General features: G+C 43.5%; 1 protein-coding gene across 14 annotated transcripts in view; it reads right to left on the bottom strand.

Annotated features, from left to right (window-relative positions):
- TNRC6C (trinucleotide repeat containing adaptor 6C) overlaps positions 1–25,685 on the bottom strand; it is a 97,981-nt gene extending 72,296 nt beyond the window's left edge. For 12 of the 14 annotated variants that reach the window (XM_039715771.1, XM_039715780.1, XM_039715777.1 and 9 more), the window contains exons 1-3: positions 24,313–25,685; positions 5,355–5,454; positions 4,550–4,571 (exon numbers count right to left, since the gene is read on the bottom strand). In XM_039715771.1, coding sequence (XP_039571705.1) covers positions 4,550–4,571; positions 5,355–5,417 — 85 coding nt within the window. In that variant the 5' untranslated portion in view covers positions 5,418–5,454; positions 24,313–25,685. Of the gene's footprint in view, positions 1–4,549; positions 4,572–5,354; positions 5,455–14,172; positions 14,355–24,312 lie in introns of those variants that run through there. The other 2 variants (XM_039715772.1, XM_039715773.1) reach the window with 2 other exon arrangements.
- Between the last annotated feature and the right edge of the window lie 372 nt (positions 25,686–26,057).

The raw sequence follows: 26,057 nt of genomic DNA, 5'->3' as shown, positions 1-26,057 counted from the left end.
CATCCATTCTTTTTTCCTTTAAACTCCCTTTCCATGCTCCTCCAGGTAAAATGTACAGCTCTGCCTGTGGGATAACAGATAACCTGAAGGAAGTATGCCAACATTTGTGACCCCACAATGCTTTACCCAACCACACACTGTTAAATGTTTTCTGTTCAGTCCCCCAAAATAAAATGTATGAAAGCATAAACGCTGGCAGAGTAATCTCCCAGGCTGCAGACAACCTCCCTGACTCTGCGAGCTGCATATTAAAATCATCACAGCCCGAGGAGTCCCAAGGCACACAGCCCAGACAGCCTGGGGGAGGGGACAGCTCCTCACCAGACCACAGATGGAAGGGAATGATGCTCAGCTCGGGAGCCACTGCACCACTGGCACAGGGGACAGGCAGTGCTGAGTCCCAGGATCACTGCAGCCACTCCAGCTCCTGCAATCCTGCTTCATCATTCCCCAGCAGTGAGCTGAAATTCCCTTTTTCCCCTCGGAAAGCCCAGCTCTCCCTGCCTGGTCCCATGCCATGAACATGCCAGACAGACCTGCAGGGATCATGGAGGTCCAAGAGGCACAGATTGACCAGCTCTGCTTTAGAGTAAAGGGATAAAAGTATTTTCCAGCTAACATTTCTAATCAAAATATTTACCAAAATACTTTTTATGTTAGACTAACTGCAGTATATAGACTTAACTCTTTTTATTTCTCTGTTTGCAGATTTAGCACTTACCTTTATTGCAAATAATGCTGGAGGGTTGGATGGACACTTTGCCTTTCAATCACCAGGGTGGATGTTTGAGTAACAATCCACTTAAGTTATTTTATATCAGCTTTGAACAAATGCATTCAGCAGAGGTGGGAGTGGAGCAGGCAAGGAGCTGATCACCTGTGCTGACTAAACCTGCAGGAGGATGGCTAGAAGAGAAGCAGCAGCAAAACCCACCCTGATAGCATTTATGACAAGCACAGCTCCCTTAAAGCCCCTGTAGTTATTAAATAACAGCCATTCCCATACTAGTGACCCTTCACCATCAACAGAGCTCACAATTACAGCTGAATGTTTTCATTAGAAAAGCCCTTACACACAAAGTTTCTTGATCAAATGCACATAAACTGGCAAGAGTTTATACATGTAAAATAAACACTAATAGCCTGTGCTCAATAGTCCTGTTCTGAAAAAAATTACCATAAAAGAACAACAACTTGAATGTGCAATAAAAACCTGCTCATTTCCCACCTCATCTAATTCTGCAGTGCTTCTCTCCAGCTGAACAGGAAGACTACTTTCATTTGTTTTCAAGTAATTGAGAAACATTTCAGGTCTTTATCAGCTCTCCAATCTTTCTTCTTTTCACATTCCCTAGAATTGTTGCCAACAGGGTATTTATAAAAGATCCTCACAAAAATACTCAAGCAAACAACGTTGCAGGGGGAAAAAATAGAAACTGAAGGAGCTGTTATGTAGAGATGATTTAAAGGGTTGGATCATTGTTAAAAAAGAGAAAATAACTTGTTTCAGTGGATGCAAGAGCTGTGTGAGGGAGCACTCCTAGCCCTGGGCTCCTGCAGCAGGCACATACCTTTCCCCTAAGGGTGGAAATTCATGTTTATTTTGGAAAGGTTTGAGCACCACATCACAAATGGAAACATTCAGCTGGGGCTGAGGCCTCAGAGCAAGACTGAACTGACAACACACCACAAACACACCCCCACAGGAAACCTCCTTCCTCTTGCTTCCCTTCTCTTTCCTGAGGCCTCACCAGACACTGAACCTGCAGCAGCCAGATCAGCTCCGAGCTGCACGTCCTAAACACGAGCTCATTACTGCCCAGGACAGCAACTCACACCTCTGTGACACACAAATCCATGAAAAACTAACTATTCATCAAAAAGAATCAGACCTTGGTCACAGGTTTCTAGCACAGAAGAAGCCAACCCCAAACACAACCCCCCCTCCCTGGCTCTCAAGCCTCAGCACCTGGCCCTTCCCACCCACTCCAGCAAGGTGCCTTCTCCTCCACAACACTGCTGAGAGCAAACAGGGGGCTGCACAAACACCCTGCCCCAGGCAGCTGAAAAACAAACTGAAAAACCCTTCCAGACCCCACCTGCACTTGTCTGATTTCTTTTTCTCCTCTAGGACCCAACTAGTGCAAGCACCTCTCACTGCCATGGCAACCCAGTTGCAGAACTCAGTGACACACACATAAAATTAAGCAATTTTTTTAAGTTACCACAAAGAGCTCCATTAAGTCATATTTATAAAGATCTCACCTACTAAAAACTACATTTTGCAAATGCCCAGCTCCAGTCCAGCTTTAATCTCTGATTTAATACATCCTGCCCACTGGCATGCATTACCTGCTGCAGTCCATTCACTCAGTTTTACTGTGCCATCTTGTCATCACAACTAATTTAATTGCTGTGTCCCAGATAGGAAATAAATTAACAAAATTCAACGATAATCCCTGTGCTGCCATTTAGTTCTAGTAGCATGTGTCACTCATCCTTGAAAAGGTATCCAAATAAAGCACTTGGTGCAGCACTGCAATAAAGTTTACAGTCAACTCTGAATATTGTAGAGAAAAAGTTCAGATTTTTCCTCTCATTAATTCTGTATTAATATTTTATCGATATTAAGAAATTCCTGCTATCTCTCATAAACTCATGAACATCCCTCCTAAAGATAAATGTAAGGAACTGCACCATAAAGTGGAAATAAAATATTTCCACAGAGCAACCTGAAAAGCAGTGAGTATTTGCCAGACAAAGGAAATTCAAAGAAAGGTCACTTCCAGGACTGTAAATAACCCCTGGCCCTTGCCCTGAGCATGAACAGGAGCTTTGGGCTCTCTGTAGGACAGGTTCCCCTTCCAAATGCTGAACCACAAAAGCTGCATCACTGCTTCTGACAGATGAAACAATAAATGCCAAAGCTGCTTCACCTCCAACAAAACTCTTCTTATCCACTGCTGCCTTCTTCCTGATCCATATTTTATAGCAATAGAAGATGCTTAAATACATGGATAATGAACAAAAAAATCCAACAGATGGAGAAATGCAGTCCCTAAATTTGAAAGAAACAAACTCACGAGCATACCTGAAAAACTGAAGTTATTAACTAGAAACTTAAACGTGGCAGTTTCAAGCAATTAAAAGCAAAGCTGTCACAACACAGACAGAAATAGTAACATCCCACAGAGGGAAAGCAGAAGGCTCTGTGTCTCACTCGTAACAGAAATGAAGAGCCACTGCATTACCACGTGAAAATGAATTTAGTTACCCTGACAGCAAAAACATCTGCTGCTGAATTGTGATATTAAAAAGTCATTATAATCCATTATAGAACAGTGAAACCTTTTCACACAGAAATGAGCTGATACAGAGAACAGAACAAGCAATACTGGGAAAACAGAAATATTCCATTTAGATAAAAATTGCTCTGATGTATCTTAATTCCAAGGTTTTTCATGTACCTAAGTTTTGGTGGGACCCACATACCTCTGCTCCCTTCTCCTGAAAGTGAAATTCAGTGTTATAATAAATGACATGAGATCTCACAGTGCAGGTGCTACAGAATTCAAACTAAAACTTTCTGACCTCTCCCTTTCTACAAAGGAAAAACTTAGAAATAAAAGGACAGAGTTTCAATAAATTAATGTTACAGTATCTTCAGCATGCAGTTATTACTTTATTTTTCTGAATTCATATGGCTGAAGTAATATTTAATTTCTGCTGTACGTATAAATCATAAGAAGTGTTTGAAATGTAAGTTGTTTAGTCCAGCCCTTATGTTAGGCTTGGCTCTTTTCTAATTCTCATTCTTTGGGACTCTGGGAAGCTCCACTTGCCTGTCTGTCACCTAATTCCCCACCAAGAAATGCCAATGCATTCGAGCTGGCTCACAACTGAGGCACAGAAAGATCTGTAAGCCATCAGCTGCAGTGGACAGACATTCCCTTACCTCTCTTCCTCACCTTTTTTCTGCAAGCCACAGCTTCATTAACTTTTCTCCCAGGGAACCTGGCAGCCCACTGCCCCCAAAGGGGAAGGCATTCCTTACCTCTGCTGCTTCCTGACCCTGCTGCAAAGCAGCTCCACTCTCTTCCCAGGCAGAAAACCCACACAGAAAGAAAAACAGGCACTGGTGGCAGCAGGGGAAATAGTTTCTTCTAAGCTCCATGAATTGAGTTTACACATTAAATTGAGTTGAATTGTGCAAGGGGAAAGGGGCAATTACTTGTCTTTGAAACAGATAAATAACTACTAACAACTAAATGGAAAACTGCATCTGTCTTGACAAAAGAGATGACACATGCTGTGTTATGGTTCACAGAAAATTAATCCATATATTCTTGTCAAAAGGCTGCCATAGAATACCCAGCAAGATAAGCCAAAGCTTATGCTGAGAATCCCAACTAAACTTCAGGAACATAACAATCCTAGGAAGATATACTCCCCTCATTAAACAGACACAATGAATGAAAAGTACAAACACATTTTTTAAACAAGCTTATAAAAATATCAAACATTTCACAGAGAATAAACAGCAATTTACCTTTGGTTTTTTGTTCAGCAGCCTGAAAGAAGAGAAGAACAAAACAAATCAACTACTTGTCAATACTGCAAATGATACCTAACAATTACAGGGCTGCAGGCCTAACTTTTTGCAGAAACTGCTTACATAAATCAGGCATTTGTTTCATTTAAGGACCAGAGAATCTTACTTAAGTCCATGTGATAGAAATGTCTGCCTGAAGAAGAAGCAGATGCCAAAGAGGAAGTGTAAAGAATGACAAGAGAGGGCAGCAGCCCCCTCCACCCCCCCAGCCTTCCCCCTCCTGAGGGGCAGGGGCTTTCTGGACCCCCACTCTGTGTGTGAACCCCTGAGCACCCAGCAGAATTAACTTCTGTGACTTTGCCCAGCATCCCTTTGAATCCACCCACACTATCAGCTTTCACAGAAGACCTGTTTATTTTTTAATCTGTTTGGAATTTTTTATGATGCCCAATTTTTATACCAGAAAAGACAGCGATCAATTCTATTTCAAATTAAATCCAACTGTGCAATCCAGAAATGAGGGAGGAAAATGCCCAGCAGTGAAAATGAGCCTGGGATCCCAGAGTGCCTCCAGCACCTGCTGGGGCTGACCCAGGCACTCTGGCTGAGGAGTGGCCAGGTGTGGCACTGTGAGCCCTGGCACTGCCACAGCCCTGGCACGGCTGTGTGGGCAGCATTCTGTGACCAAGCCAGTGACAATGATCCAGTGCCAGGCTCACTCCCAAAAGTGAAGCTGCAGCACCAGCAGCCACAGGCACATTTAAAAGTGAAGGGATCAATCACAACAGGAACATGAACAAACCTTTTTCTGAGCACCTTCCTTCTTTTTCTTTTCTTCCTGCTTTTTCTTTTTCTTTTCTTCCATCAAATGTTCCTCTTCTTGTGTTTCTTGTTCTTTCTCCCTGATAAAAACAAGGTTAGGAAGAGCTTTTCAGTAAGATGAAGTTTCTCTAGGAAGGTGAATAATCCATATTTGCATTGCTAACTTTCTACATCTCGTGTCTAAAAAAGGCTGCTTCTAATCTGCAATAAAAGTACTAAAAAAGAGCTGCTCCAAAATTGAAACTCACAACAAATAAAATAGCAGGCAGTGAGAATTCAGAAAGGATAGATTTTATTTGGAACCTTTTTCCACAATCACTCATAAGCACTGTTTAACATTAGCATATTCTAGGGAAAGAAAGTTTGAAACTGGAAAAAAAAGGAACAAACTCAAGTAATTAATGCAAGTTCTGCTGGCTTTCAGCAGCTGTGATTCACAATATACCTTGAAGATCATGAGCAAGTACATTACTTTGCAACTATTTTTCTCTTTTTGATCAAACACGTGCTGCATTCATTTTCCATACGCATCAATTTTGTTTTCAAGAGTTGTAAACTAAGGCCCAGATGAATTCCAATAATCATATTTTGTGCTCATCCTATAAATTCTAGCTGAAGAATTTGCATTAATGCAAAACCAGACTGTTCCAGTATCATCTTGATTAAAAATTAACCTGAATCCTTCCAAATCAAGAAGAAAACCATCTGAAACCTTCTTTTCCCTGCTTCCTCTGTCCATCACTGAAATAAATGGTTATAGCCATGACCCTCCCAACATCCTTTTCAATAAATACCAATGCAAATAATTCATTTCCTTCTCTATAACTGCTTTATCTTCCTTGACAGCTCTTCAGGTCCTGCTCATTTATCAGCCTTACAGATCTTCTGAGAAGGCTGTTTCTGATGGGCTGAAGCCATTACCATCACTATTATTAGATTCAAAGCCTTCCAATTACTCCTCAAGACCACTTTTAGCCTAATTTTCTATTGCTTTACATTTAACTTGCCAAAGCCTGTAGCCCTCCTCCCTTTTCTTTGTTTGGATCTTTGTTGTTGTTTAAAAAAAATACTTTTTTAGTTACGAAACTCTTTATTTTTGGTCACAATCCGTCAGACTGCTCTTTACCTAAAGGAGAAAACAACCACTCTTCAGATTTTGCACATTGTGTCTTCAGACATTCCCCATGAAACATTTTGCCTCTTAACAAGTTTGCATTTTCCTACATAGTTTCCCTTTGTTATAAAAAAAGGAACATTGTAGCCTTCTGATATTTTGGCACTGAAGGGAATCCTGGGATTTGGCTTTTTCCCTCGTCTGAAAATACTGATCCTGGCCACTGCAGATGCTTTAATGCTTACACAGATCCTGTATGGAGCTCCAGACTAAATTAAAAGCAGATTCCCTTTCCTTGTGTCACCCCAAACTATAAACACTCCAGAGAGCAACCCACAGCTCTAAACTTAGGTGTTAGTGCCTTTTTAAGGCACTTTACAGCACTCAGACTATTTACAGAGTGAGAGATATGGCAAGACCCAGGGTCTGGAACAGCAGCCAGAGCTTGGGCACATCTGGGAGCTCTTGGAGCACCCCTGGAGGTCCAGACAGCTGAAATGGCATTAAATATCTGGTTTTAAACCACTGATTCACCTTCTGTCATGGCCAAAAATTCACCACCTTATGCCAGTTCCAAAGGGCCACCTTTTAAATCCTGCACTGTAAACTGAGATTTGGGAAACATCTGCCCTTAGGAGCTGCAGGTGGGGATTTGCATGACACTAAAAAAATGTTAAATCACAGTTAAGACAGAGGTGCATGAAAATGTACTTTTAAATGGCTTCTTCTAGGACTTTGCAAAAAGTGATGACTTAGGTTGCCAAAAGAAACGGAGTTGAAACTGTGCTGGATTTGCCTTTATCCCTGTTAGCTCAGTGGAGAACAGAAGTCCCCAGGACCTCGGAAACTACAAAGAAACAACATCCAGTCCCTTCATTTGCAGCACTCCCTGCCCAAGTCACAGCAGACTCCACAAAGGCCCTGTTCCAGTGAACTCCCCCAAGCTCTCAGACTCTTGCCAGAGAAGTTCAGCTTTTTCTGGTTTTTGAAAGCAGGTGAATGAAACAAGTCCATGTAAAATGAGAAACTTTTTGGTTTCCTCTTGCTGGTACTTAAGAAACCCCATGCCATTACAGCAATTCCAGAACACCACAGTTACATTTAAATCCCCTTCAATACTCAGGGCAGTATTTAAAAACAAAAACAAAAAACCACACACAAAAACAAACCACCACCACTACCACTTTGCCTAACATGCAGAGTTTTCTTTAACCTATAAAAGTACCTACTACAAACTTCCTTGTTAGGCCTCTTTTTCAATATCAAGTTCTTTTCCTAAAATACCAGATTGAAAGGGATTTTAAGGATCATCTGGGACAACCTTCCTTGGTCCAAGCCTTTAAAGTGTCCAACCCTGGGGATCAACTTTCACCACTGCCAAAATCGTTCCTTACACTGGACTCCACTATCAATTTTTGTTTCCAGGCAATGCAGTGGAATTTCCAAATATTCCAAATTTCAGCTCAGTGGATTTTTCAAATCCAGGAAGAGCAAACATTTTGCTCCACTAAGAATACATCATATTTTATCACCATATTAGCACAGCAATTACAACATCAGAGGTAGAAGTGCCGCTCCTCACAAAAACCTGAGGTTTGGTTGTGGGGTTATTTTTTTCATTTCTGAGATTAAAATAGCCACGGATTAGCTCAGAAAATGATACTGCAATTTTTAATGGAGCTCAATTTTCAAAACTGATTTACATAATGACACTTCTGAATACATGTGCTTTAAATATGCTTAAAATAGAAATAAAGCTCCAAGCGGCCTCTCAGCAACTCTTGCTGTCACTTTTAGGCAGAAATTAGTCATCTAAGAGCAAAACAAAAGGAAAACAATAAAAACATGGCTATATAAAGTTTGATTACGTTGTCAAAGGCACATGTTGCAGCTTTACTTCCTGAGCGACAATTTAATCTTTATTGCAGGAAATAGGCTAAAACATTTATGAATACAAAGCTCATGTTCTAAAGCAGGAGTGTCTCAGAATATCCCTGTAGGAGTTTGCCTTGTTCTTACATATGGATCTGAATGGGGAGGGATTTTTATGAGCAAGGAGTTTTACTACAGAATGAAGTGGTGTTTTCACAGATTGCAAATCGCTTATGAAATCCAAGCCTAACCCAAGGTTATCTTTAAAGTGCATGTGCTTGAGAGCTCTCAGAGCAGGAAAGCAAGAGGAGCTCAGGTCACGGCCACAACAACTCCAGCACTGTGGCTCTGGCCTGCCACTGCCTGCTGCTGAAAGGTTTATTAATCCCTTTCAAAAATTAACAAATCTAGGCTGATTTATTTATTAAGCTAAGCAAGAACTTGAGTTTTCTAGCTGGATTGTTTCCACAGCTTAAGGCACAGCTGGTATTGTGGATCAGCACTGAGGGGACATTCTGGATGCATTTTGCAATATTCCTTTTTGGAACAGTGTTCTTCAACAACCTCCAGGTAGACACTATTTGTATTATTGCCCATAATTTTAGAGTTTTAGTGTTTTAGAGTTCAGAAGTTCCTGCAGTAATTGAGGGCTAAACACAGACCTGTCTCTCTTCTCATTCTATGTCACGCTGCTCCTAACCTCAACAACCTCATTAATTTTGTTGTATAAGCAAGATACTGAAGGTTTATTTAATAACACAGGAAAACTGCCTTTTCAGCACAGCATTCCTAATCTTTGCCTACAGATGCCTTTGTTTGGTTTAGCCACCACACTTTAATTCCAAGATACCTCTTGTACCTTAAATCCTACTTTCTGCTGGAATAAACCCCCCTGACACTGGTGGAATTCCTACAGAATTCCTACAACTTGCACACAGCTGCTCAAGCACTGCTCTGGTTTTCACTTCCCTCACCATACAAGAGGCCATTGTGCTTTCCTGCACAGGCATTTTTCCTAACAGTGATGATGAGAGGGGAAAAAAAGAAAATCTTATAACTAGAACTGTGAGGAACTGGCAAATATTCATCCAAATGCAGGCTGTGGAGAAGGAATTAATAGATTCCTTTATGGAAGGAATTAATAGATTCATGCACTGTTACAGGTGATAACAGAGGGTTTGGACAGCACAGGCACGAGCTCTCAGTTCTCCAAATCTGGTATCACACAGTTTCAAACAGAAAGGAAGAAAATGACTACTTAGGAAATTCTTCAAGATCTGTCTGTAAGAAAGAAGTGGCTGAAATCTTGAAGGCAGAAAAGAGCTTGAAGGGTGGTGATGAAATGGGATTAAAAATTAACATCAAAGCAAGAACATCAAACTCTGGAAAGGCAGGCTTTGATTCCTTCAGGACACCTGAAATACTGTCCCATTTGAAGAGGCAGGTGCTGTTTGCTGGAAGTCACCAGGAACCTAAACAACAATGCAGACAGACACATGGACAGCAGGAATCCTACACAAAGCAAGAGGTACCAGAGCATCTGCAATCCTTGTTTTCACAAGTGCTGGAACAGATAAACTAAAAATCTGTATTTGCCTATTGCTAATTTTGTTTCCTGCTTCATCTTTACATGGTCCAGCTCTGTGACCTTTGCAGAGTAAATATGGGTGAAGAGAAGGAGCTGGTGTGACTGTTAAAGTGCCAGCTTTGTTCCCTTGATATCCAGGCTCAGTCATTAATCAAAAAGAGTCAAGCTGGTCCCTAATTACAAGCTCTCCAATCACCTCAAAAAAGAAAGCGGCATGCAAAACTAGGTCAAATAAATAAGAAGGAAATATGAAAAAAACCCAGCACAAACACATGGGGAACAAACTGAGAAAACCCAGAAAAATACGAGCACTGTGCCTGCAAAAAGCAACAACAAACCAACCTTGAAGTGCTTCATTAATATGCAGGAGGAAATACTAGTTTTGCTTCTTGCTGGGGAAGGGGGAGCAGTGACAGATGACCCTGTGAGGGCTGAAGTGACAGTACTTTTCTCTCTGTTCCAGCCCTCCCTAAAGAGGTCAGCGGGGAACAGATGGCCGACAACGGCCGGCGCTGGTGCGCGCCCGCGCTGACGACACCGATTTCTCCAGGGATTTCTCCAGGGATTTCATGGAGCAAAGCACCCACAGCCAGGCTGCTCCTGCCCCACATCCACCCCTGCAATGGTCCATTCTGGCTTCCTCCCCAGGGCTGATAATATAGCTCCAGGATGTGGGATTTAGGGTACAGGGAATATTTTTTTTTGTCTGCTCTGAGGGGTTCTAACCCACTGTGGCACATTGCAACAGAAATTCAGCAGGTCCCTGCCTTGTGGGAGGGGTTTTGGGGGTTTTTATTGGAATTTTGCTAGCAGTCCAAAGAGGAAATCAGGCCAGCAAAGGCAAGAACAGCTTAAAAATTCCTTAGAGAAATGGGATGTTCCCCCTGGCTGGGCCTGCTGTCATTTCACCATGTCTCAGTCATTGCAGGTTACCTTAAAGCACGAGCAGGTGGAGGGATGGCACTCTGCAAGAGCAGCAGATGGCAAAGAATGTGCACAGAACTTAAAAGCAAAGAGAGAAAAACATCAGCAAGAGCTAACAAGGATTTGTGGAGGAGAAAAAAACCTGATTTTTTTTCCTACAGCACAGTTCCAGGTATTTTTAGAAAAGATGAAAGAAAAGCAACCAAAGTACATAACTGACTTATCCACATGAAGATTTTTGTTAGCAAGAATATGGTTGCTTTATTATTTAATAGTTTTTAGAACTACTATTTAATAATTTTAAGGTACATAACAAAATTCCAATAAAAACCCCCAAAACCCCTCCCACAAGACAGGGACCTGATGAATTTCTGTTGCAGTGTGCCACACATCCAGCAGCAAAGTTTCTATAAACCATTTTGCTGCTGGAAAAATGAGTCCACTTACTTCATTTCCAGAATATATCAAGTCACGGGGCTGGAAAACAATTAAGGAGGGACAATATTCAGAACACTGTGATGAACTCAAAATGCAGGGAAAAGGCAGAGAATCAGTGAGAAAAGCACAGGGCACCATGTTTGGCAGGAAAAATCTTATATAAATGCAGCATAGGGAACACATGGCAGACCACCAGTTTTGGGGAGACAAAAAAGCAGGTGCTACACTGGATTTCACTCCAAAGGCAAAGAAACAACATCACAGATGGTCAAAAGGTCTTTAGCTGATGTGCTGTGTCCAGCTTGGGACTTCTACAGCAAGAGAGACACAGGTCAGCTGGAGAGAGCCCAGAAAACAGCACCAAGGAAATAAAAAAAGCACAGCCCCTTGGAAAAAAGTTCACTTTATCTGAAGAGATGGCAACCCTGTTATTCAAAAAGGTGTTGAAGACAGAGGTAGAGAAGCACAGAGTAAAATCTTTCTCCTTTAGCTGTAGCACTGTAAGTAGCACTGAATTTAAATTGCAACAAAGAAGATTTGGATTAGGTAAAGAAAAATCCTCCACACTGAAGCATTTAAAAAAACCCCAAAATTAAAATGTATACCAAGTCTTTATAAATATACATTTGGAGAAGAAAAGAGGAAAAAAACTAAAAAGAAAAGAAGATTTGTTTTTTATGAAGCAATGCTGATACAAGGCCACACCAACTCCTAGACACAAAAACAATTAGACAGAGAACTGGAGGCCTCTACCCATTGACAAAGTGAAATCCTACAATCTCCTTTCCAGGGAATTAGTGGGGGAAAAGCCCCCAGTGACACCACTGTGCACAAGGTAAGTCAATGGAGGAGGTACATGTTCACTTGTGAGCTTGAAACTACACCCTGGAATTTGAAATCTGGGTGCAAAATTTGTTCTGTGGGGAGTAATTAATGAAGCTCAATGAGAGTTTTTGTTTGACTTCAATTTATGATTTCTTGATCTCATGTTTTGGGGTTTCTCACTGTCCAATTACGTCCCTCTCCTGCAACCAACCCTGCAATTAATAATTATTTGCCTTGACAGGAGATTCCTTCCTCTGAAACATCAAGATATCATCCATTCTAACAGATGTGGGCTGGGACTTTGATACCTCCAGTTTCTGGTGAACTTATCTTGAAATGTGTAACAGAAAACTGATGTGAACAGGGGCAGCAGCCAGATTCCTGCAGCCACTTAGAAATTCCCCCAAATCTGGAGTCTCTGCAGGAGCAGAATGTAGCTGCCACTCAAAACCAACCAAGAACATCACAGCATTAGCTGAGAACATGGTGTGAAAAGCAACACATTCAATCAAAATTGCTGAAACTAGAGGCAGATTTTAGGTTGCCCAAGAGATTAAATTAAAATCCTGCTTCTACAAACTGTAAAACAGAAATTGCAGGATCAGAAGGAGTTTCTGTGTTCCATGCTCTGTCTCAAGGCTGTGTTTCTAGCAGCAGCACACAGTGTTTCTCTAAGATGTCACTTTGGAATATTGGTTGAAGAGCAATAAAATCCTGGCAGGACCCCAAGGAGGGAAAAGGAGAATTCCAGCTGGTGTGTGCTGCAGGACCTGGGCTCCCACTGGAAGTTTCCAGCTCGCCCAGTGTTAACTTACTGTGACCCTCCTTTGTGTACACATAAGGTAAATAACCACTCAAGCAGATTAGATTAGAACAAAAATAAAGCAGAACAGGTAGTTACTATCATTCAATTCAAGATATTTTTCAAAAGCACACCAACCTGGCCTTTTTTTAGCTTCTGCTGGCTATTACCAATGACTGGAAGAGGGGGAATTCCAGAGAAGAAAAAGTTTTATACACTAAAGATGCAGATGAACTATGACTGATAAACCAGAAGTTTGAAGAGCCAATATTTGAGCACTGCCAAGTCCTGGTAAATGTTTGCAGGGCTTGGAGCAGTTTTTTTGTGTGTGTGTTTTGTTTTGTTTTTTTTTTTTTAATCTAGAGATTTCTTTTTGGTTTTGTTAAACACTCCAGTTTCTCCTGGTGTGTTAGCTGAGAGGGATGGGTACTGCAGTAAAACCAGGAATGCTGCAGGTGTGTGGTTACCCCTTCATTACTGAGCACTGCACACCAGAGTGGATCTGCACAGCAAAACTGTCACTGCAGAGGATTTCTTAACTCACACCATCCCTGCTTCAGGTGGAGCCTGGCTCCAGCCTGCTCCCATGCAGCAGGAAAGCATTAACTGCACCCTTGGAACTCATCACCCAGTGACATTTTATTTAAAAGGAATCTGGTAACTGCGCTCCAAGACACATGACGCCAATCAAAGCACAGCAAGTGGGGACAATCACCTGATCAGTCATGGAAGCTCCAATCCAAATGAAGAGATTCATGTAGATAATCCCACAGGGATGCCAGCACACAGGTTCATCCCCTCTCCACAGTGCAGGGATATCAGTGTACACACAAACTCCAACACGGGGCAGCTCAAGCAGTTAGCAGGTAAATGTGGCCGTGGGCTTGAACTGTACACCAAACCTCAGCCATTTATGCATTTCAGGCATGAACCATACCCAAATTTACTCCCTCAGTCTGCTGACAACACCCCAGCAGATCTTAGGTACTCCACCATGGGCACCACTCAGGCTATGCAAGGATCAGAAGAAAAAAAGGCCCACACCTAAAAAAAAAGCTTGCCTTAAATTCATCACCCAAAGCAGGCTACAAACAGCAAGAAACATGCTATGAAAAACAACTCTCCTCCCCCAGCAAACACAGAGCTGATGGAAAAATTAAGCTACACACTGTGAAGGGTGCAGATAACCAGATTTACATTCCCAGCACCCTCCCTCCAGGCCTGATGATAGTTACCAGCAGTTGATCTGGCATCTGCTCCACAGCTCGTCCCCAATCTTCCTGGGACATAATGCACAAAGGAAAACAGCTTTGGAATCCAGCAGCTCAGCGAGAGCACAGCATGTTTGTCTCTCCAGATACTGCTGGCTATTTTGGTTCTGGAAATACTTCAGAAGATGAGAGCCCTGTGCCAGTCCCCCTCACTGACCAAGTGTCACCCTTCAGCTGACCCAGGAGCAGAAGCAACCCACAGACAAGCTGTAACTGAACTCCAAGAACACTTTAGAGGAGCACTGCTTCCTGGGGCAGCTGCACAGGGAGACTGCAATGTAGGAGGCCAGGAAATTGGAACAGGAGCTCCACAGGATGTTTTGCCACGCAGGCTCAGAGCTGACCACTCCCAGGGACGGAGGCTGGTGGAGCCAGTCAGTCACCTGCCATCCTGAAGGGACAACGGGGTCAGGAGGGACAGGCCAGAGCTGGGAGCACTGAGCAGCAAACCCTCAGAGCCCTCCAGCAAGCAAAGCTAAGCCTTTATGCTCCTCTGCTGAAACAAACTGAAAAGCAAGTTTGTGTAACTACAACGATGCACCATTTTGCCTGTAAGGATTACCAACAGGCCTAATCCTCCTTTCCCCTTCCATCACAGTTAGGTGCCAGTACTCAATTACTTCTGAGCCTAATCACTTTGTCAGCAGCAGGTGAAAGCACAGTGAACTTATTTATTGCCAGAGCTGAAGACCAGGTTGGTGTTGTCACACAAGTGGGGCTGGACAACACAACCTACAGCATGAAAAAAAGGGAACAGAATTTCCCCTGAAGACAGGGTTTATGGTGCTGCCCTGATGCTTATTCTGGGAATAAGGTGGTGCCAATACCTTCAGTAAAAGACCCCCAGTGTACAGCAGCCACAGGCACACAGGTCCCTTGGGTGTCCATGCTCATGAGTGGTTCCAGTGTGATTACACAGGCCCGGGAAGGTGAGCAGCACCTCCCCTCCGGCAGAGTGGAAAAACGCACAGACACTGCCCTCATTCCCAGCCACAGGCAGGGAAACTGCACCAGGCATGTCCAGGAATAACACCAGCACACCAGCAGGACAGTGAGGAGCAGCAGGGACCTGACACACGCATGTGTCACCCAACCTGAACACTCATCTGCCTAAGGTCCCCTCCAGCCTGGGCTGTCCTGTGGTATTCAAATCATTTCCTGCACGTGTGGCAGAAGCTGTAGAAGCCAATCTCTGCCACCCCAGCACTGAGATCTGCAGGTGTCACTTGGAGGCACAGGGGGTGAGATGCAGGACACTGCTGCAGCCCCCAGGGAGCTCATGGAGAGCTGGGTGGGGGAATCACAGGACAGCAGCCCCACAGGGAAGGGGTGTCAGGGGTGTCCCCACATCCACCATCAGGAGAGAATAAGGACACTGCTCCTCATGCTGTAGAGCCCAGGGTGGGCAGCATGAGGTGCTCCCTCCCCACACTGTCCTGGGAAGCTGAAGTCCCTCTGTGCTGTGTCACTTTATCATACCTGCTCCCACATGGACAGGGAAGCTGAATGCACAGCGGCTGACACAACAAGGCAAAATGAGATGAAAAAGGGAAAAGAGGTGTCAAAAGAACTCCTTGGCTTAAAAACCAAAAGGGAAATACACTCAAAGCAAATATGATGATGGAGATCTAAGTTCTTGTAAGATGTTTATTCTTTTACAAGATTTCAGAATACACAAACCCATAATTTCCTTCTCCTGCATTTTTAAATTTGCTGAGTGAGCTCATTGAACATTCAAGCTGTTGTCTTCAAGTTTTCCAAATACCATTCTATTTAAAGGCACTGTGAATAGGGAATTCAATTTATCAAATGAATGAAAGAAGAATTCTTAGCAGGAACCCTGGTGAGCTAATCAAGAGTCACAATAAAATGTCAGGGGTCCTGGAATTCTCGGCAGGAGGTTAACACCAAATTTGATCTGAGTCAAGGAAGACAAAACACACTATAGACTAATAAACTGTACTAAAAGTTGTGCACTGCAAATATCTGAAAGTTTTAACACAAATGAAGAAAATCTGCTTGGTTTGTGCACTTTATATACTCCTAGTACTTCACTACAAAAATCAAAACACATTGATCACCATAATCATGTAATTTAACTTAAAGAAAATACTTTTTGAAGCTTTTAAGTTTTTGTTCCACTGCATCTTCAGCTGCAAGCTGAAAATTAAGATGGCAGCATAATTTGAGTAAGATAAGAAACAATTACTCTGTGCTTATCTTTAGGCTGGAAACTGGATTCAGTTCAAGATTTATCCTATCATCCAAAATTAAGGTAACAGCATAATCCATCCACCTTTCCTTCCACAAACCTACCAGAGTTTAAAAGATTAGCTCTGCAGTGCTGAAAGGGTAATCCTTAAAACTTGAGCTTAATGGAAATAAACTTCTCTGCTCCTCTCCTCACTTTCCATAGTAAAAGCATAAATTAGAATATCAGACCCAGCATCAGAATGGGCCATCATCCACTTTTCAACTTAGCAAATGAATAGCAGCTCCGTGGGGGAGGAGAGACAGGGTGGGGGAGAGATGGGGAAAGGAAATAGCAATAAATGATCTTCCAGGACAGGAAAACTAGTTGTAGTAAATACTGCTTTGGAAATCAATTTATGGTCAATTATGATCTTAGTAATAACTATTTTATGCCTTCATTTAATGCATGAAATGCCCAGGGGAGCAAATATTCTCAGAAATATATCCAATATGTCTCCAAGTGCGTTATCTGATCAGTAGATGCAGACAGAATTCCAGAAAGGGCAGCTCTTGCTTGTCTGGATGCTGACTGAGGGATGGGATGGGACAGGAGGGAAGCACAGCTTCAGTGCAGGTGGACTATCAGTGTTGCAGTAGCACCCAGATGAAAAAAGATTATATCTATCAGTCTGGGTCGTTGGCTTCAAACGCAATGAGTTTTGTCATCACTGCAGTATTTCACACCTAGAAATTTGTGAAGTGCATTTCATTCTCACAAATGTAAGAAAAAATTAAAGGGTCTTTTTTTTAGGTAAATCATTATGTAAACATCCATCCACTAAGCCAACCATTGCTTTATTCAATTATTACATGTAAATGTGGTAGCAGAGTATAAAGACTGATATCTCTAATGTACTGTTGTGTAATGAGACTTACTCGGACCATTCTTTTCTCAAGTGAAGGAGTTTAGTTCTGTGAGATTGATTAGAAGAATAGAAATAATAAAAAATATATATTCACCAAGCTCCACTAAGTCTCAGAGAATAAATCTGAAACACTGCTATTTATACAGAGACTCTGCTCCTTAACAGCAGCAGTTCTATTACTGTGAGACACCAAATTAAGCTCCACACCTGGATCAGACATATATTTTATTATAATCATATTAGAAAACATTAAATAGCATTTAGTTTGCTACCATTAGGCTCTCCTCCTTCCTCATCAGAAGATGTTGCATCCCCCTTATTGATTTATTTTTGTTTTTATTTTTATTCAAGATAAACATATACTTCATTATAGTTTACATCAGCAAAGAGAAAACAAATAATTTTATAGGCAGGGAGATGTGAACAGCACACAGTATGCCAACAGGTTATTTTTAACTAAAAGCAATTTCTTCTGCATCACAAAACAGGAATGAGTACTGGACACTTAACAGCATTCCACCATAAGGAGATAAGGATGATTAGATTTGCAGAGATGGAGCATCTTTTGTAAGAGAAAGAATTTCAAGGCAGCACCCATTTCAAAGCTGACGATGTGGTAAAAATTCAAACACAAACACTGGAAGCAATTCTCCCCTGTTAAGTAAGTTTGTGCACTTGGTAAGTGCAACTAAAACCACTGAGGGAAGAGGAAAGTTGAGACCTGCAGATGGACAGAACGATGTCAGCAGAGGGACAATGAGGAATCCTGCTCCTGCCTTTGGCAACCTGTAATGAGTGATTTACTTGATTTACACACACCCCCCATTAGGTTATACCTGCAGTGCTGCTAAAGTTTTTAGCTTCATATTTCATGTGCAGGATCACCCTCAAGGCTACTGTGAACATACACTGAATTCAAGCAAAAACATTACAAACACCACCAAGACCACCTTCCATTCATGACCTTGTAGGCACACAGGAAAATGGCACTCGGCACATTATGTATGCATCTGTACAGCTGATTTATTTTTTTTCCTTGGCATTCTCCCTGAACTGCTCCTTTTTTCTAGAATGGTTTGTGTTAAAGCACTGGGCTGATGCTCTTTTGTTTACCCGTAACCAGCTACTGTTTAAAAACAAGGATCTCCATTGTCAGCACCAATGAATGACTGAGCACCAGCCATGAAAACACTTTGGAATTCTGAAGAACTGAAAGACCTGAGAGTCGGAGGCTTGAGCAGCACTGAAATCAAACTGACACAACACAGATATCTGGCTGAGCTTAAAATAGACTTGGCAGAAGTCAGCGTGGACTAACAATCGATCTGTGGACACACTGACCACCCAGAATGTGCTCAAGCCATGGATAAGCGCTCCCTATCCCCCCACCAAAACAAACAGCTCTCCCACTTCCATCAGGAAGCTTTGGAAATGCAGGATGAGAGAGAAAACTGCAAACTTTGTGCATGCAGAACACAGGAAGGGAAGAAAGGAATAGGAAGGAAAACAGCACACCTAAATAAAATCAGGTAATGCCACTCTAAGAGACAACACCTTAACAAAGGCAGCAGCACCATCCCTTCAGAAAATCAGCATGGGAAAACATGCACAGACCCCAGGAAGAAGAAGCTGGGGGAGAAAAGTAGAGGGAAGAATGGATCTCCCTCTGAAAACACCCATGGGCAGCAACTAAACATAGCCCAGGGTGGTTGTTTTCCTTGCGGTGGAAGGGGGGTGGCTGTTGTCTTTTCCGAAATGAGCCTATAGCTGGTAGCTGCATGATAACTATTTTGAGATATACAAACATATTTTTCTCTGGGGCTTAATTACCACAAAGGATGCCAACCGATTTGACAAGTCAATTTTTCTCTCAAATAAAAAAAAAACACCTGAAAAATCTCATTGTCTAGCAATGCAGACCTTAAAAAAAAAGAGCCCAAACATCCAAGGGATAAATATTAGGTATTTTCCATACAAAGCAATAAGCAATTGTTATCATTTCTCATAACAAAGTTCCTAAAACATATAAGTTCTGGGCTGAAATCTAAGTAAATGTACATCTGGTTTGCAATTTTTTAAATGGCTGTACATTTCAAACCCCAGAAAAAGCAGGCTGCAGATAGCTGTTTATTACAAATGACTTCCACCTCCTCCACAGCCCTCAAAGGCAAACTATAAAGCTGTGTGCAAAGCCAGACAATCTGGGCACCCAGCCATAAACCATCACTGCTGCAGCACAGATAACTGCTCTCGCTCTCAGCCATCCCTGGCTGCAAACCCACGGGGAAGAGCTCCAGAAACCAGACCTCAGCACCGTCAGGCCTTCTACTATTTTATGAACTTGAATTACAACTACGTTCAGGACCTCAGTGCTGAAAAATTACAGCGCTGATTCACACCCGGGTTGAGACCAACACTCACTCGGATTTGCTTGGTACCCTGAACCTTGAGATGCAAGAACAGCCAGTTATTTTACAGCTGCCTCCAGTGACAGAAGCCTTTTTATTGGGAGGAAGAGACAGACATGCTACTCTCTTCAAAAAGAAAAAAAAAAAGACAGAAGAATCAGATGCATATTTGAGAGTAGTGCTGCATTTTCCAGCATCTTTGACACGACCTCAAAGAGCAGAGTGAGTGTTCTGTGCCAGAACAGGCAGTTTGCTCATGATCAAACCCACACATTTGTATCTTGGGCGGGAGATTTTAAAACATGTTAGTGACAAGGTCGGAAGGAGCACAAATGAAGTTTTGGAAAACGCAGTTGTAACTGTATTGGGGAATCCGCAGTGAAGTTAACCATGATTAAGTAATGATAAAATAAGCTAAACCTAAGTACGTCTCCTTCTGGCATTTAAGATGTACAACTCAGCCATGCTTTTGGTTCACAATTTTTCCAACTAGCACGGATTCCTAAAGGGAGATCAAATAATGCTTTGATTCCTCTGCTTTCATACATTAAGAATAACCATCTTTCATTTTACCAACAGCATTTGTGGAGAGTGAAGTGACGGCACAGAGCACATAGATCATTTAGTAATGCAATTTACTGTCACTTCTAAATCATCCCCCCATTCAATAAAGTATACTTCTCTTCTAAACACTATTTGCCCTGGCTGATATCTTCATAATACAGCTGAAAACCTCAAGCCATTATCACTAGAAGGCATCAGCTGATCCTAAATTGGCTAGACTGCAGCGTCACAGGCATTTAAGAGGTTTCCTTATCATTCATCTTTAATACTGAGGGATCGACACACTCCTACCTGCAGCTTCTAGGCCAAGGGGAAACCTTCTAATGGTATTACCATTATCTTGTAATCTGAATTTTAAACAATTAAAACAATAGTACTTTTGTGTTGTAGGTCTCTACTGTTACCAAAGATGATACATATTTTATCAGTTGTCATATTTAAAGTCTTACATAAAACACTGGTTTTTTTTTAAAGCAGAAATATGCACTCTGCATTGAAGCTTCTGAACCTCTAAAGAGAAGCAGCACCGTAACAATGCACTTAAATTTAAACCATCAAGAGAGACCATTTGGTTTACTCAGAAAAGGTTTGGTCATTTTATTTTAAATCTGCAGTCCTTTTTAGTCAATACGATCTGGCAATTCTTTCCAAATGAAAGCCTCTTTTTACTGAAGCAGGGGATGGCTCCACCCCTGACCTCCTCCTTCAGCTTGTTTTGGAAAGGGGCCAGATGACAGCATTTGGAAAAGCGCATGTTTATCTCGGCGAGGCCAGCTGCTAAGTTAACATATTACCCGTTCCCACATCCCCCGCTCTTGGTTAAGTCTTCACAGCTAAAACTGAAAGTAAACGCTGCCATTGGGCTTTTAATAAATGTAACATGAAAGAGAAAAGGAGTCTCCATGGCACGGAGCACTGAAGGGGCTGCAGAGGTCTAGGTCATTTCGAGTGAACAGCAGGCAGTGACTCTGTCAATAAAATTCCTGGCCTTTCTCAATGAAGGGAATGAAAAACTGAAAAATAAGCGGTTTTGCTTCTAGAATAATTTAAAGCTATGCTCTCTTATGAGACTGCCACTCAGCAACAGTTTGCTTGACTACACAAGGAGATTATAAACCCCTGCTTGACAAAACCTTTCACTCTATCTTGTTTTATTGTTAGTCTATACTTGGCAAGGTATGGACATGGGAGCTTTGAGAACTTCAACAAAGACTCTTCAGATTAAAGGTAGTCTTACGCCCAATTATGTTTTTCTCATTTTAAGGAAATTCCATCTCATTATTTTCAAAGTCTTAAAAACCTCTTTCAAGCAAAAAGAGTACAGAATTACCTTACTTGCCACAAACATCAGTGAAAGATCTCAACTTATCAAAAGGAGAATGTGTAATCTTATTAGAAAATATAAATCCTGGAGAAGAAACCAGAAATTAAGGCGGAGGTGGGGTTTTCATTGATCCCAGCAAGGTCCAGCAATGGGCAAACCCATCCACCCAGAGGTGATCAGAGACAGATTTTGGAGGAAGCCAAGGTGCCATAGCTGATGGTGAACCTCCAAGTCCCCAAATGGTTTTTAGCCCAAGGGCAGTGCCCCAGAGCCAACTCCACTCTGCTGGGGCCAGGGGGAAATGGCACAGCCAAGGCTGCCCACAAGGACATTCCCAGGCACTGGGACTGACAGCTCCAAAATGATCCATGTGCTGCAAAGCTGATGGACAGCACACACAAACCACCCGTGTGCAACACAACAGCTCTTAGTCTGATGGACACAGACTCAAACCTGTCAATGTGGGAATCCACACACAGAGCACGAGCATTCATATATTATTTTATTGAGAGCTCCTCTGCAATCCAGAGGAGCTCTCAACAAAAAAGGTTTGTCTGTCTTGTTTCTTTCATTGCTACGAACAAAACCTTTAGACAAAAGTAGAAAATATTGCCTAAAATTAGCCCCTGCTGCCACCCATCCCTCCCGGCCTGCAGCAGTTTTCCCCAGGGCAGCACCTGTTCTCGGGGGCCGGACTGCAATGAACCTTCCTCATCTCGGGAAGCCAGGCAGATCACTTCCAGACAGAAATGATCCGTTCCCCTTTGAAGATAAGGACAAAGCCACACACGGCATTACTGCACTACTGCTGATGCCCTTAAGCATTCATTTTCCCTAAAAGAAAAGTTGAAAATAATCTGATTTACTACAGTTTGTTTTTTTTGTTTTGTTTTGTTTTCACAGGCTTGGAAGCAGCCAGGTTAGGTTATCCACCAGCAATCCCAGCCAAAAAGCACCACTGGGCTCCCCAGAGCTTCCAGAGGCTGGAGCAGCTTCCTCACTGGGTATCCAGGGCTGCCATTGATGCTTTCACGTTCTGGAAAGAATTCCAGAAGCCACAGCAGGGACGCCAGCGCATCCGGGGGCTGTTGCTCTGCACACCATTTTGAGCTCACAAATAACACAGAGGAGCAGCCAGCCAGGCATCCCAGGGATTCCTGAACCCCAGAAACTCTGTGATGCGCTGAGCAAGTCACCTCCTATTTCCTTGGAAAACACCAGGGGAAGCAGTGAGAACCCGTGTGTAAATTTCCACTATCTTCTCGAAGTTACTTTTTTTTTTTTTAATGTAATATCCGAGAGGAAACTCCATTTAAATTCTCAGTCGTCGGGGAATCCAAAAAAAACCCCAAAAACCCAGCCACCGCAGGGAAGGAGGGCAGGATTTGAAGCCATGCCCGGCTCCCCCGGTGCATCCAGCAGCAGTGCAGATGTTCTCCTGCTCCTCCGCTCTGGCATTGTCCTCAGGTCCACAGCACCACCGACACCCACCCGATTTAAAGCTCTGCACCACCGGCCAGCCCACTAACAGCGGGATTTATTGGAATTTTAATTACCTTAACCGGCCTAATGTCCACAGCAAATTTCTGTACATAAATTAGCATAATTCGCCAGATACATACATATGCAAACGAGAGGCAAAAAATATGCAACAGACACGGGTATGACGTCCCAAAGATTATTTCTAAATTTAAACTGGCTGTTAGAATAATTGAATAAATCTCTTCTCGCAGATACAATCGAGTTGTAGCAGAAAATAAACTAGTCACAAAGACCTGCAGTATTATTTTTAATGGGAAAAGAGAGGGGGAAAACCCAATTGAGTTCAATAAATCCCATAATTGAACCTTCAACTAATTACATATTAAGAAGATTAACCTTTGACACAAACTTGTGATACAAACAAAGAAGCCTCGAACAATTAATAAACTTCCAGTGTTTCAAGATTTCTCAGGTTAACAACTGAGCCCTCCCCATTTTCCTCCCCTTCTGCGTCGCAGTTAAAGGAATAAACTCTGTTTAATATTCTCTCTCCCCCTGGACATTCCAGGTTTAGACGAAGATCTCTCTGTGAATACTCAGGAGAAAATTACTGCGGATCCTCACAATCTCATTACGCGGGGGAGGAAAAGAGGAAAAATAACCCAAAGCCAGATATTTGAACTTTTAAGAGAAAGCAGCCATGAAGGACAAAGCTGGAGCTCGTGTGCTCGCCCACAGGGCAGCACTGCTGGCCATGCCCACAATTTTCCAGCCCTGGGATCATTTCCAAGCCGCTGTGCGATAATTTTCACACGTGTAAGTTCTAAAGCCAGAGCACACGGCAGTGCCTTGCAGCAGAAGCCGCCTTCGTGTCATGTCTGAATGGCACAACACGCTCGCAAATGGCACTTTCTGCTGGCTGTGCGGGGAGAAACAGCGATTCCGGACACAGAAAAAACACCGAATTTATTCTACTGTTAAAAAAAAATCCGGAGGTTGCTCGTATTTTTTTTTTAATCGTATAAAAATAAAAGGGATTTTGAAATGTTTTGGGGTGTTTCTTGCTTCGCTGACTAATGAGCGGTTTAAAAATAATAATAATCTAGTTTAGACTTGTGAAAAAGAAGGAATGTAAGGCTTTTGCAGGTCTGTTCCTCTGCTAACTTCTACCGTGCCCGGATTAAGAGAGGCTCTTACCCCTTCTTACCTTTTAGTCTTTTCTTTATGGGGCTCTTTGGCAGCTTTCGATTCAGTCTTGCTGTAAGGAAACAAGTGAGTATTTTGTCTACCGTGTAGGGGTCTTTCTGACGTGTTCCTTTCTTATTTTTAATGCTTCTGGTTTGTTTTTTTTTTAAGATCTTTTGTAAGTGTACCCGTAATTTCACGAATATGAATACGAAAAAAATCTCACACGGCCAAAAAAATTAAGTTTTTTTGTTGTTGTTGTCGTCGTTTGTTTACCCCCCTCAGGGAAAAAAAAAGTCTGCCACACAGGAGATGAAAAAAACCCAACAGATCAACAGGAAAACACTATCCAAGTAGAAAAGCAAAGAGCTTCAGTGTTATCCAGCCCAGAGGAGAAGTGCAGCAAAAGCAGGTCCAATTCCAAAACAAGCTTTTGATTTCCAGTGAAGCAAAATAATAAAAAAAAAAAAAGACAAAAAATAACCAAGACCAAGAAACCAAGACAAAATACACGTTCAAGTCCCCAGCTAAATTTCTGCACGAGTGTGTCTTAAATACAAGTTTGCTTTCATGTGTTGCAGCAAAACCCACGGAAAGCCAGGATTTGGAGTTGATCGGGATGAGTTCTCGTGTGTGTGCCTTGATGGGTTCTCAGTCCACATGGAGGAGCATCTGAGGGTTTTTCAAAAAGTGCAAATCAAAAACGAGAAACTGGGATCCAGACAAGAGTTTTAAGATGGATCCCCCCTTCAAAATAAAAGGAGGAGGGGGTGGAAAAATTAAAAAAAAAAATAAAAATAAGAACTGAACCACGAGCGCGGAGGCACGGGGGGATGCGGAGTCTCACATGGGGCTGCGGGCAGGAGGAGGATCCCGCCGGGAGCTCCGGGGGGCGGAGGATCCAGCGGTGTCTCTGCCAGGGGAGGAGGGTCCGCGGCTCCGCAGGGACCCCGCGGGCGATCCGGGGCGGGAGGAGGATCCGGCAGCCGCTCCCGCAGGAAGGAGCGAGCGCGGGGAGGGGATCCGGGGAGGAGGATCCAGCAGAGTCTCTCACGGAGGGAGGAGGGAGCGGGGAAACCCGACAGTCTGTGTGCCCGGCTCGCAGCGGGGCGATCCCGCCGCTCTCTCCGCAGGGATCCGGCGGGCAGCGGCGCAGCCGAGGCGGCGGCGTGTCCCCGGGGAGCCGCAGCAGCGCCTCGGGCAGGGTCGCTCGGTCCGCCGGGGTGCTGAGGGGGAGCGGCGGGGTTGGGGTGGGGGGTGCGCAGCGCCGCTCGCCGTCTCTCCCGCTCGCTCTTTCGCCTCGTCCGACTCGCAGGGCAGGCGGTGCCGGGCTCAGTGCTGCCGCGCCGGTCCCCCGCTCCTCCGCGCCGCCGCCGGTGCCGCCCTGGGGAGCAGACCCGCGCTCGGGCGCGCGCGCCCTCACACCGCCGCCGCGCGCGCTCCCGCCCGCGCCCCGCTGTGGGGACGGGGGCTGTGGGGCTGTGAACCCCCCAAACCCAGCCCAGAGCGGCGCATTGGGGTCACCCCCAGCCCGGCCCGTGCTTTCACACACACACGCACACACACACACGCACACATGGCTCCGCTTGTGCCAACGGCGATTCACCCCTCCCTCGCACAACCTCCCTCACCGTGTCGCCCCGAAAGAGGTGTAGAGGGGCTGTGTGCCCCCGGAAGGGCCGCGGAAGGGTTTCAGGTGTGTGCGCGCACACGCACAGCCGTGCATGTGGGTGTGGGAGCGCTCAGCCCTCCGTCGCACACCGCCGC

This window comes from Passer montanus, unplaced genomic scaffold, assembly GCF_014805655.1.
Source record: "Passer montanus isolate IOZ18808 unplaced genomic scaffold, ASM1480565v1 scaffold35, whole genome shotgun sequence".
In the NCBI taxonomy this organism is placed as follows: Eukaryota; Metazoa; Chordata; class Aves; order Passeriformes; family Passeridae; genus Passer; species Passer montanus.
The sequence above is the reverse complement of the archived record's forward strand: the minus strand, read 5'-3'. Positions and strand labels throughout refer to the sequence as shown.